The sequence below is a fragment of the Crocuta crocuta genome, unplaced genomic scaffold, assembly GCF_008692635.1.
Source record: "Crocuta crocuta isolate KB4526 unplaced genomic scaffold, BGI_CrCroc_1.0 scaffold369, whole genome shotgun sequence".
Taxonomy (NCBI): domain Eukaryota; kingdom Metazoa; phylum Chordata; class Mammalia; order Carnivora; family Hyaenidae; genus Crocuta; species Crocuta crocuta.
In genome coordinates, this window is record NW_027529441.1 from 1318340 (window position 1) to 1331603 (window position 13264).

The following is a 13264-nucleotide window of genomic DNA, read 5'->3' on the forward strand; positions in this document are numbered from 1 at the left end:
TATAAGGAAAAAATATATTTCCCTTTTTTTACCAGATAAGAAACTAACATTTACAAAAGCCATAGACTTTTCTGTGGTCACAAATCTTGGAGCCAGTGCAGCAAAAAACAAGATGATATTAAAGACAATTATCTCCCCAACAAAAGTAATTGCTACCCTACTAATAGCCACAAACTCTGCATAACACAAAAATAGAAAAAAAAAACAGTTTTCTCTTTTAGAGTTATGAGGAAATTCAAAATTTATTAGGAAAGCAGAAGCAAATTTAGCATAAAATTACAAAAGTAAGAGCTGTAGCAACATCGTCTTGTTGGACCATGAGTTCACAGGTTGAATCTCATATTCTTCCAGACATCAAGTGGTATCAGTTCCAGATAATCAGACTTTTAGCAAATTATATCAGAAGCTTACAGTGTAGTGTAGAATAAACTTCGCTTAGGGATGAGGCAGAATATTTGTGTGGCTCAGAACTGCTGAATCTTTAAGTGATGGTTCAGGGGGTGAATGTCTCATGGTGTCCTTAGTAGTAGCCACAGCCAGAGCCACAGCCAAAGCCACAGCCCAGTCTGCGGAAGCCACAGCCATAGCAAGAGCCATAACCACAGCCCAGGCCTCCGTAGCCGCAGCCTCCATAACGACAGCCTCCATAGCCACAGCCTCCGTAGCCATAGCTTCCATAACCACAGCCTCCATAGCCACAGCCTCTGTAGCCGCAGCCTCCATAATAGTTTCCATAGTAGCTTCCACACATGGTATTGGTTGTTGAGGTTGTGTTTGAGGCAAAAAAGGCGAGGAGAAGTATCACTTCACTGTGGACAATCCCCCTGTGGAGGGCCTTTTATATGCCCTCAGAGTGGTGTCACCCACCACACATGTCATGTCATTGGCTAATTTGTAGGACCAATGTGATTAATTTGTTGACTCTTGGGTTTTAGACATAGCTTCAGAGGCAATGACAAGATCTGCTTTGTTTCACATCTGACCCAGTTTGTGGGCCATTAAATGAGAATCAGTTGTCTCATCCTCAAAGCTTTACTCATGAGATCTTTAGTTGCTTTTTGTAATTAAAAATTTCTTCCATAGAGATGGCAAGGAATAGCATTTTTGTTGACAAACTCTGACTTGCTTTCAACAAATAATTTTACCTCCACCATACCGACATTAAACAGATCATAGTATTCTACCTTGACCTCAAACTTCTCCATCTATTATTATGTCTTGCTCCAAACCTATCGTTTTCCATGAGAGATTCTTCCCACTGTCACGGGAAGGATGGCTTAACACTAAAAGCCATAAGTTGTTACTTAGCTTCATGAAACTTCTGATAAAAAATAAGTAGTCTGGAATTCTGAAATACCTAGACTTTATCATTTGCATTAATGTTTCTTAAACTTTTAACACTCTATTTTTAAAGCATGAGATATTTTCCCTATGGTTGCAAATTAACATGCTGAATTCACAGTAAGGAAAAAGGAAATGATGAGATTTCACTTATTTATGAAACGACATTTTCATGAAATAATTTTTAAAAAATTAGATGTTTATACTCTTTGTGACCTGACTGAAGTATGGGATTCTTAATTTAAAACACTAATACTGGCAGAGATAACTTCTCATTGAACCTACTAGATTTTTCCTAAGAAGTAAACTCTTGGTAAAATATCCCATACCATGAGAAAACATGAGAAAAATGATATTATCATTATCATTATTATGATGATGTTATTACTTTTACTACAATGAAGTTCATTGTTGAATTCGATGATAAAGTCAAATAACCACTCTGAACTTCTACGTTCCCAGAAAAATCAAATTCTAGGAGTCAGTAAATCACGTTTGATATGTGGAAACTGTGTGTTACTCTATGTTTGCACATATTCACTGAATTTTTCTTAAGGAAAAAATTCTAATTTAATTTTTTCTTAAATATAAGCTCCTTTGGAAGCATGTTTTCAAAATGTATATTCATTTATCTCCACCATTTCTCTGTGTGAAGGTATGTGTATCATGTGTATTTGCTTGTGTGTGTGTGTGTGTGTATGTGTGCATGCTTGTGTGTGTGTGTGTTTGTGTGCAGCTGCTACTCTTCTATTAAAAGGATTGGGGCCCTTCAAATCTTTTCTACTTCAAGAGAAAAAGCCCTCAGCCTGAATGCAAGGGGTTTCAGTGGAGGCCACCAGCAGGACTAGAATGATTAATACAGGCCAATATATAATTGATTTACCAGGTATCTCCTATAAGAATCTGGCAAGCGTTGCCTGTTGACCTATCTATAAAAAGTTAGGATGAAAGAAAATTGCAATAACTTAGGATTCTTTGTATAAGAAAGCAAATCTCACCTAGGGAGAAGATAGAATGAATCAAAAGTAGGAAATCAATGAACTCGTACATAAAGTCTTTTATTTTACCTGGTATTAGAAATAACTAACTCTGCCTGCCACACTGTTTTCCCTGATAACAATGGATATTCCTAATTAGGCAAACTAAAAGGAGATAATCTCAATACTTTTCTTTAAGTTGTCTGTGTTTGAGAGGTTTATGTATCAGAATACACATAAATTCTGATAGAATAAATATCTAGTTTCAGCACTGGGTACATATAGAGCTATCTTTTTATGAAAGGGACGAGCTATTCCAAATCAGATCAATCTGAGAACTCAGAATGATTCTGACTTTCAAAACAGGGCTATTATAAGACAAGGGATACACTATCAGACATTTTTTAAAGTTTAGAATGTTTAAAAGCCACATATTTAGAAAAGTGTAGCAAGCATATGCGCAAATGGCAAAATCTGAAAAGAGAAAATACATTTGTCATGAAAGAATTGATTTCCAAATGTAAACATTCATTAAAGACAAATATGAATACGAGGTGAGATGGGGGCAAATTCAGAAATTCTAATATTTAAACTAAAAGTACAATAAGAAAATTACACAAAAATATAAGTGATATGTAGAATAGATTCTGGATATCTAACATGGTAGAGTAAGAATCATACACACACAAGGTGATTAACAGAAAAGAGGAGCAGGGAAACATTTAAGGACATTTTTAGGAGGGGAATTCCTAAAATGTAAGCACATATTTAACTTCATATCAGATATTAATAACTCAAGGATTCTAATATTTAAATGTCCTGAAAGTTCCTTTGCCTTTTCTGGGGAAAATATTACATAGGAAATATTACCTAAAATATTTTCTAAAACAATATTACCTAAAAATATTTTACATTTACATACAAGAGACAAAAATCACATATTGTTAAGAACTACCACTTGAGTCTGTCACTTGTCTCTACTCTTTTGCAGCTGTAAAATGTCAGTAGTTTTACCACATGAAGTTTATGGGATATAATGCACACAAGGGGTTTCACACAGTAAAACTCCTGCTCTGTGGTAAACAGCTAGGAAGTGTTATGAAATTGTTATTATTATTAAAATAATAATTATACTTTGTTACATAGAGTTCTGACGTAAGAATTCTATGAATGCACCAGACAAGGTAAACAGACAATATTCCCATATATACAAAGAAGGAGAAAATACACTGTGTATATAAATAGTCCATAATAATACATCGACAGCATTTATTAAATTCCAGGTGTGGCTTAAATGCTTTACATATCTTAACATATTTCATTCCCACAGAAGCACTAAAATGTAGGTGGTGATTTCTATATAAGAATGACAAGGCCAAATAATTTACATAATTTGCCCTATGTCATAGGCACTAAGCAGTAGCATCTAAATCTCCCACAATGCAATCTATTTATACATATTTTTTGTCTCATGAGAGAGCCTAGGAGTTGCTATCCCTGTAATAATGGATTATTCATGATGGAATCTAGGAATTTACACTGATGTAAATAGACGAACAATGAAGCAGAAGGAAAAACGTTCCTTACAGTAGAATGCCAGCTAATACAGTAAAAAAAGATGAAAAGCAGAAATATCAAAATTTGCAATCCATCATCATAATAAATAATTCAGGCAAGGAAGAAAAATAAATGCTAAGACTAATGGTTAATTTGGGGATTTGAATGGAATATTTATAAAGGCAAAAAATATCTCTACCAAAATATGCCTTAATGGCTAAAAGAATAATAAAAGTGCCTTTCAAGTAGAGAAACCTGGTATTCACCATAATGATCAAGTGTAAAATTATCACCATCAGTACTGGAACAAATCAACTTCAAGTGTGAACATATAGAGAATAATGAAAAGCAAACATTTGCATTCCTTTTATTTGCTTGACAAAAGGCATAACTTTGTTTTAAAATAGTTAAATTTTTTTTTTTATTTGTTTTTGAGAGACAGAGAGACAGAGTGAAAGTGGGGGAGGGGCAGAGAGAAAGGAGACTGAAGCAGGCTCTGGGCTCTGAGTTGTCAGCACAAAGCCCACCATGGGGCCCAAACTCATGAACTGTGAGATCATGACCTGAGCTGAAGTCAGCCACCTAACCAACTTTGTTCTAATCATGAGGAAACATTAGGCAAATCAGATCTGAGGAATATTCTAAAAGAAAAAATGAATCTCTTGTAATCTGTATGAATGTTAAGGTCATAGAAGAGACTAGACATTATGACAACTGGGTGCATTGTGTGACCCCAGATTAGATTATTTTTCTATGAGAGTATTATTAGAGCAATTAATTCTTGGAATGAATATTGTAGAAATGAAGAGGAGGAGGCAGATTGGATGGAGCGGGGGAAGCTGAGTTGGCTGCAGACTCCGTGGAGGGCTCAGGAAACAATATGGGAGATTCTGAAGTTGGTATTTCCCAGAAGAGTAGTTGGAGGTTGGGGCAAGAAGGTGTGTCATTATACCCGACACAGATCCATCATGGGAGGCTGGCGGCAGGAAACGGGCATTGTCTTGTGCCGGGGTACTCTTCAGCTGAAGGCACTCTGTGTGTAACACACCCAGCAAATGGAGACTCATTTCTTCATTGCTGAAGAGGATAGAGCACTATTGCATAAAATAATTCAAGGAAACGGGGATCCAATGTGAATGCACGACACTTAAACTTATGTGTGTTAGGGGTGATCTAGTCATAAGTTTAACAATTTAGTATAAAGCTCTTAAGTAATCCACCTATTACCCAGGGTTCTCAGTGATACAATTTTGATACTTCATATGTGGAATTTTGTTCTCAGAATTTACCGTAAGACCCAAAGTTGCTTTATATCCACTCAGTGCTTGATTGACCTCTTGGTTTCCTAACTTTTGGCATATCTAATGATCTTAATCTTTGTTTTAAAAAATATTGGTTTATGAGGGGCACCTGGGTGGCTCAGTCAGTTAAGCGTCCAACTTTGGCTCAGGTCATGATCTCATGTTCATGGGTTAAAGCCCCACGTTAGGCTCTGTGCTGACACTTTGAAGCCTGAAGCCTGCTTCAGATTCTGTCTCCGTCTCTCTGCCCCTCCTCCACTTGTGCTCTGTCTCTCTCTCTCCTCTCAAAAATAAAACTGAAAACATTACAAAATTTTAAAAATATATTGGTTTATGAAATATATGATTATTCCAATTGATGCAGTCAGAAAAATAAATTGTGACATGTTTTAGTAAGTAATTATCTTGCAGTGTTAAGAATATATTAATGTACTGGGGTGCCTAGGTGGCTCAGTCAGTTGGGCATCTGACTTCGGTTCAAGTAATGATCTTGGGTCTGTGAGTTCCAGCCCCACGTCAGGCTCTGTGCTGACAGCTCTGAGCCCAGAGCCTGCTTCAGATTCTGTGTCTCCCTCTCTCTCTGTCCTTCTCCTGCTTGACTCCGTGTCTCTCGCTCTCAAAAATGAATACACATTAAAATTTTAAAAAATATATTAATGTATGAACATTGTGAAATAATAAGTCTGGGAAATGCTCTAGATTTCATGAAATGCTAGATTATAACAGGCAAAAAATTTCAAAATATGAAAGTTTTTATGCATTGAATTCTGTATCAGAAATAAAAGCTATAAGGGGCACCTGCGTGGTTTAGTCAGTTGAGTGTCTGACTTCAGTTCAGGTCATGATCTCATGGGCTTGAGCTCCATGTCAGGCTTTGTGCTGACAGGGTGGGGCCTGCTTCTGATTCTGTCTCCTTCTGTCTTTGTCCCTCCCCAGCTCATGCTCGCTCTCTCTCTCTCTCTCTCTCAAAAATAAATAACATTAAAAAAGAAATGTTAAAAAACTTAATCTGGACTATGAATTATAAAACAGTATTGTTCAGGAATGATTATGTGCTTGCCCATGCATGTACTTGTGTGTGTGTGTGTGTGTGTGTGCGCGCGCTGAGAGTCAGACACAGAGACACAGAGAGAGACAGAGAGAAAACAGACAGGCAGAGAGAGGAAACCAAGCTGACAAAATACTAACAATTGCCAAATCTAGAGAAAGAGTACTTGGCTGCTCATTATATAGCCTTCTCAGCTTAATTGAGGGTTTGAAATTTTTCAAAAGTAAATGCTGGGAGAAATGAATTTATATAGAGAAAAATGTTATTTTTTGAGCACCAAAATCTGTAGTGAGTCATTTCTTTAATGCCTAAATGTAAATGACTCCTGTTTGAAAGACTGAATATAAGCATAAAGGATAAAACAAAGAAAAAGAAAAAAAACCCATAATGATGAAGGTTGCAAAAAGTATGCAACCTTTGGTTAACACAGAGGGAAACTAAGAATACATAAAGATGATATGTATGCTTGCTTCTGGACTAAGAAAGCAGAAGAAAATGAAAATACTTACAAATGGAGTGAGTGGAAATGGATGGGAGGTATAAATATGGAAGTGAGACTTCTCTGAATATATCTTTCTATATAGTTTTGATTTCTGAACCATGGAAATACTTAATATGTTTAAAAAACAGAATAAATACACTTGAAATTGAATATAAATGGAAATAAAAGAATCCTACCCATAAAACAAATAGCATAACTACTCAGGAAGAAAATTAATTCATATAAATGTTGAACACAATAATCTGTCCATTTGTTGTGAGTTCCCTTCTAATGCTAAAAAATGCTGCTAAGAAATTTTAGAGGTTGCTCACAGGCATTGCTTTCAGTGTGGCAATTCAGATGGTATATTGTATGCAGGTTTGAATAGAGTTAACACAGTGAAGTTGTTGGGGTCCAGAGTTTACACTGTAAGAGAAAAAAGAACCAATGTGGAACAAGGAAGTGTAAAGGGATCTTATGTTTCTTAGTTTGGGTTGGAGTCATTCATAATGTGAAGCATTAAAGAAGTGAACAAATCAATGTGAATAGAAAGTAGATGTTTGCTTGGGGTTGTTAGCAGTGACATTTAACCCAGAGTGAAATATGTTAGTGAAGGTAACAAGGTTAACCAAGTATATTCATGTTAAGACAGTGTAAGGGGCAGAGGTGCCTGGTTGGCTCAGTTGGTTGAGCCAGGTCAGGTCTTGAGTATAAGTCCCATGTTGGGCTCTGTGCAGGGGTGCGGGCGGGGAGCCTTCATTTAAAAAAGTTAGTGTAAGAGCAGATCTTGGAAAATTGTAATCAGCAACAATTTTTTGTCACGTGAGTCTATAATTAGGGGCCTATTATCTAATTTTCATCAATGTCTAATTTATTTGTGTTCGATTATTATGCCCTACCAGGTAGGCAAAAATAGTTTTAAAATCTACCATTTCTTGAGATGGACAGACATAGACCATCCAAGCTTTTGCATAATATGAAATAGAAAATTGTAAGCTTCAAGAATCAAGTAAATAGGAAAGACAAATTTTCATAAAACAATGGCTTTAAAGAAAAAAAGTGTTCTCTTCTGGGTTATGATTTTTCTAGGGATCTTAATTCCTTCTTATGGCTTCAACTTTTTTACTCCCTTGGACCAGTCAAAATGAATTGGGACATATCCATTATCTTGTGCTAAAACACTACTTAAACTCATTCATGTCTAACACAAAAGCTTGAAATGTTCTATTAAGAGAAAATAATTGGCCAAGTTTACGGATACATTAGTCACAGAAAATTAGTTGAAAAACAAATGATGACAGCTACCACTGTGAAGTCACATAAATCACAGGAAAAAGGAATCTCAAGAAAACAAGAATATAGAATGCCATCACATGGCTCTAAACTTAAATATGTAATGGATTTTAGAAAAGTTGTCACTTAAAAAAAACTATATATTTCCAGACACATAGAAGTTAGGTAGAAGGGTAGGTTTAAACTTCTCTACCGCTTGTGTCAAATAAGCACAAGAAATGCTTCTTCTTTATCCCTCAAAACAGATTAAAATTGGAGAATCATGTGCCAACTTTTTAATCTTTTTAAAAAATTTTTAATGTTTATTTTTGAGAGAGAGAGAAGGAGAGACAGAGAGTGTGTGTGAGCAGGGGAGATGCAGAGAGAGGGAGACACAGAATCTGAAGCAGGCTCCAGGCTTTGAGCTGTCAGCATGGACCCTGATGGGGGTCTTGAACCCACGAATGGTGAGATCATGACCTGAGCTAAAGTTGAAAGCTTAACTGACTGAGGCACCCAGGTGCCCCAACTTCTGTATCTTCTAAAGTATTTCACTGGTTACAGTTTTGGTGTAAAAGCCCTTGGAATATATAGCGTTTCCAGACAATGTTTAACTAAATCTGCAAACATTATCTCTTCTAATCCTCACAATAAACCAGCATAACACATATTATCAGTGCTTTAACCAAGTAGAAAAATGAGGGCTTCAAGATCATTACTTCCTTATTGCTGCAAATCAAGGATTTGGTAGAGCAACTGAAATGGGAATACAAAAACAAGATGTCTCCTAAATAAGAATATTGTTTCTCTTAATTCATTCGGGGTGGGGGTGGGGGTGAAGCCAAAATGACAAATATGGGACGTTAAATGAAAAGAAAACTAGGTTTATTATTCCATACTGAATAAGTTTATTAAGAAAATAGAGAAATAGTTCCTGCATGAAAATCGAAATGGAAGATCTGTGACCTCATCGTTGCAATGAGAAACCACGTAGTACTCAGCGTGAATTTCACATGCTCCCACTTTTCATGAGTTAAATACAGGAATGGTAAAGATTTCTGTATCCGCCCAAAATGGAGCCAGAAGGCAAGCCTTCAGCATAGCTCAGACCGCATGGGGCTGAGAATTGGTGAATCCCGCGTCCACGTGTAGAGGGCGAGAGTCCCCCAAGGCGTCCTCACTAGTAGTAGCCACAGCCATAGCCACAGCCCAGTCTGCGGAAGCCACAGCCATAGCAGGAGCCATAGCCACAGCCTAGGCCTCTGTAGCCACAGCCTCTGTAGCTGCAGCCTCCATAGCCACAGCCTCTGTAGCCGCAGCTTCCGTAGCCACAGGCCCCATAATAGTTTCCATAGTAGCTGCCGCACATGGCGTTGGTTGTTGAGGTTGTGCTTGCGTAGAGAAGGCAAGGAGAAGTGTCACTTCACTGAGGACATTCCCCTGCAGAGGGCCTTTTTATGTGCTCTCTACGTAGGTGTCAGTCACCATACATATCATGCCATTGGATAATTTTATGACTAATCTAATTAGTTTGTTGTCTCTCTACCGTAAAATAAGTCTTGGAGGTGTTTGGGAGGAGATACATGCTCACGCCTATGCAGTGCTGTCCTAAATTAGACTTTCATTTCAGCTTCATATAACCATCCTTTTATATCAAGAAAGAATACATTTATTAGTCTCAATCTTATTTGCCCTTGACACCAGTTAGTTTCACTAACATTTTTAACATTTCATAAGAACATTACTTTTGACTCATAAATTTTTCTTTTCATAAAAATGTGAGGTTTATTTATTTATTTTTAGAGAATGCAGTGTGATCAGGGAAGGGGCAGAGAGACAGAGAGGGAGAGAGAGACTCCCAAGCAGGCTCTGAGCTGTCAGCGCAGTGCTCAATGCAGGGCTTGATGCAGGGCTTGAACCCACCAACTGTGAGATCATGACTTGAGCTGAAACCAAGTTGGATGCTTAACCAAAGGTACCCCATCTTCTTATGATGCAAGTTAATTGTTTTCTTCAGGGATTTAGCTCATTTTCTATATTAAAACCATAATGTAACTTTCATCCCCATGATGTTGATAATGATGTAGTTAAACTTTCCAAAATACCAAATCTGAGCAAAATGCATTACATTTTTCTATGTATACCAATATGTCTGGTTCCTATTTATGTTCAATCCCTACCCAGGAACTACAAAACAGAACTTATCCCTTGGAATCCAATTGCTCTACTTCCCACCCCCCCCAAATCAAGCACACAATTACACAAATTAGTATTCTCATTAATAAAGAATTATATTCTAAGTAACTATCCAGTAGGCTAAACATCACATATTTATGTTTATCAACATAACACACAGAGGTCTGTTCCTTTATCAAAATATCCAATTATTATTCTCTTTGTAACCAATCATACTGAGTTCTCTTGCATAGACTTAGCATTATTATCAGTCTTTATTCAAATTAATGTGATAATGCTTCCTATTGGGAGGCATAGGAAAAGTGAGAATAGCTTAATATGACAGTTTTTACAAGAATAAATATGTCATTACCCACACATCATGTGTAATCTGTCAGTATATTTCTGTTATTGTATTGATATTTCTGAGTCAAACTATTGTTTTTATGTATCCCCTCATAACTGTAGGTGGGGATAGGGAGTATAAGAAGTTGGACACTCTCCATATTTTAATTAACTCTTCTCCAGAGTTTCTAAGAATGAAGACACAAGATTTAAAATTTTTCCAATCCACCTGTCCTTTTAAGTGTATCTAAGGAGTCAATACCTCTTAATAAAGTAGGATGTTTTCCAGGGCACCTGGGTGGCTCAGTTGGTTAAGTGTCTGACTTCTGCTCAGATCATGATCTCATGGTTCCTGAGTTTAAGTCCTGCATCGGGCTCTTCAGTACAGGGCCCGCTTCAGAGTCTCTCTTCCCCTGCCCCCACTTGTGTGTGCTTTCTCTTTCACAAAAATAATTAAATATTTAAAAAATAGAATGTTTTCATACTAAAGATCTGATCAGACACATCCAACTTGTAATATAATGTGTGTGTTTTTTGTAAAATAGACATATCATTGTTAATTTTAAATTTTCATAAAGAAAATAAAAGTAGCCTCAACTATCATAGTGCAGAGTCAATCAAGGTATAACTTAGAATAAGTTTTCAAGTAAAAACTAATTTAAATAACGTGATGATCAGTCTTCCTCGAGGCTAACTTCTTAGAACATCACCTGAAGTTGGTATTGCTAAATTGCAACAGTCAATTTAAAAAACCTCTATAATTAACTTCTTTTTTTAAAATTTTGGTATTCGATAGAGGAGAAAGCAGGAAACAACCTCTTTGACCTCCACCACAGCAACCTCTTACTTGACACATCCCCCAAAGCAAAGGAATCAAGAGCAAAAATAAACGATTGGGACCTCNTTTTGGTATTTGATTAATGTAGCTGCAAAAGACATTATTGTTCTGTGCACTACAATGTCCCTAATAACAACATTTACTAGTTTTTTTCTTTATAGAATTTACTTCCTGGAGCTAATTTGTTTCTTCCGGAGAACTGAGTTCTTTCTCTGATCATAGCAGTAAGAGCTTGCAGCCAACAAGATTCCATTAACAATTTGTTTTCTCTCGTGATTTTCTGAACTATGTTGGGTTCTTAAGTGCATAATCAAAAGCAGGGCTAAGGAATCCTCCTTGCCTCCTCCTTTCCAACGGATATCCCATTTTCTTCTGTTTCATTGCAGACAGTCACAAGTGTTTCCACGGTAGCTTTCTGTTCTCTCTTTACATCTTTCATCACACCTTTTGGTCTTTGGTCCTTTCCATGCCCCGTTAAGAACAGATCACCAACACCCCAATCTTGTCAAATCTAGAGATTCAGCCTTCTTCGTTTTACTAAGTCTCTGAGTAGTGTTAGGATTCACCCATTTCTCTTTTCCTTCCTGAAAGACTCCCCTCAACACTTACCTACCTCCCACCACACACATTTTATTTAATGCCAGTATCTCCAGATGCTCTCTCCTTTTTAGTATTGCTTTCTTTTCTCTTTTTCAGATTTTGTTTTCAAATATAAGGGTACCCTGCTAGGCCCCTCTTATAGTTTCTATAGAAATTCTCTTTGTTTTAATTAAGGTCTTAATTTTAATTCTACTGTAGATACCATACAGTGTTATATTGGTTTCAGGTATACAATATAGTATATAAACTCTCTTCAGGGATTACTTTGCATACATTATTTTAGCCAATTAATCTCAATTTACATTCGCAAATTACATTAATTGGATACACAATATCCAATTGCGATACATATCTAAATGATCATGTGACATCTCCTTACATTATTAATGGCCATCAAAAATGTAATAAAATGAAACTAAGTTCTAGATTCTTCGTACCCCCCCAAATCTTTTTCTGCCACATCTTCTCCCCAAGTTTTCCATCTTTCTCTACCTCTCTGAAACCATACTTTTGCTTCCATGGGTGCATATTTACAGATAGGAAGGAGGATCTTATTCAAGAAAATAAGAATGTTGAAGAAGTGAAATCTGTATAGGTTATGTGATCTCATAAGTAGTTAGTAATATACTTTAGATCTCACATCTGGACAAACAAGTCACCAAAGTAGGAGAAAAACCTTTCATTAAAACACATGGTTTCATTACAGGCATCCTGACACATTGCAAAATTGTGTTGGATATATTGGTTATGAGGAATTCTTAAGATGGTTATAATGCCAATTAATTTGAAACATGAATCAAATAGCTTGTGGTTTGCCCCACAAATCACTTAATCGGTATATAAGACCCCATGTAGATTATAAATTTAAAACCCTAGAAATTGATTCTGTTCTTCAATAGAGCTTTCTCATCACACTATGAGCTTCTACAACAATTACTATGGTGGCCTGGGCTATGGCTCAGGTAGCCTAGGATGTGGCTATGGATGTGGCTATGGTGGCTTTGGATATGCCTGGTACCATCCATGCTGCTATGGAGGACATGGGTTTTCTGGCTTCTTCTAAGAAATTCTAGATTGTTGATCTATTTAGGAAATTTTCCTATGAGGTACTATATGTACTTCCTTTATTATGTATAATAGACATGTTATTGTCTGTTCAAATAATGACAATCAAATCTTAGACTACCATGTAACATGAGAACTTTTTTACTAAAATCACTTTTTTAATTGAAATCACCTGAGTTTTCAGCAATTTAGAAACATATTCATTTGATTTTATATTACTGTATGATTAAACACAAATAATGTTCACCATTTCCATTTGCGAAA

At 36.4% G+C, this 13264-nt stretch overlaps 1 protein-coding gene across 1 annotated transcript; it reads left to right on the top strand.

Moving 5' to 3' along the window:
• Positions 1–12851: 12851 nt before the first annotated feature.
• Positions 12852–12998, top strand: LOC144228380 (keratin-associated protein 22-1-like). The gene has a single exon (XM_077760194.1). It carries the CDS (start codon positions 12852–12854, stop codon positions 12996–12998), a length of 147 nt encoding a protein of 48 aa, XP_077616320.1.
• The last annotated feature ends 266 nt before the right edge of the window (positions 12999–13264 follow it).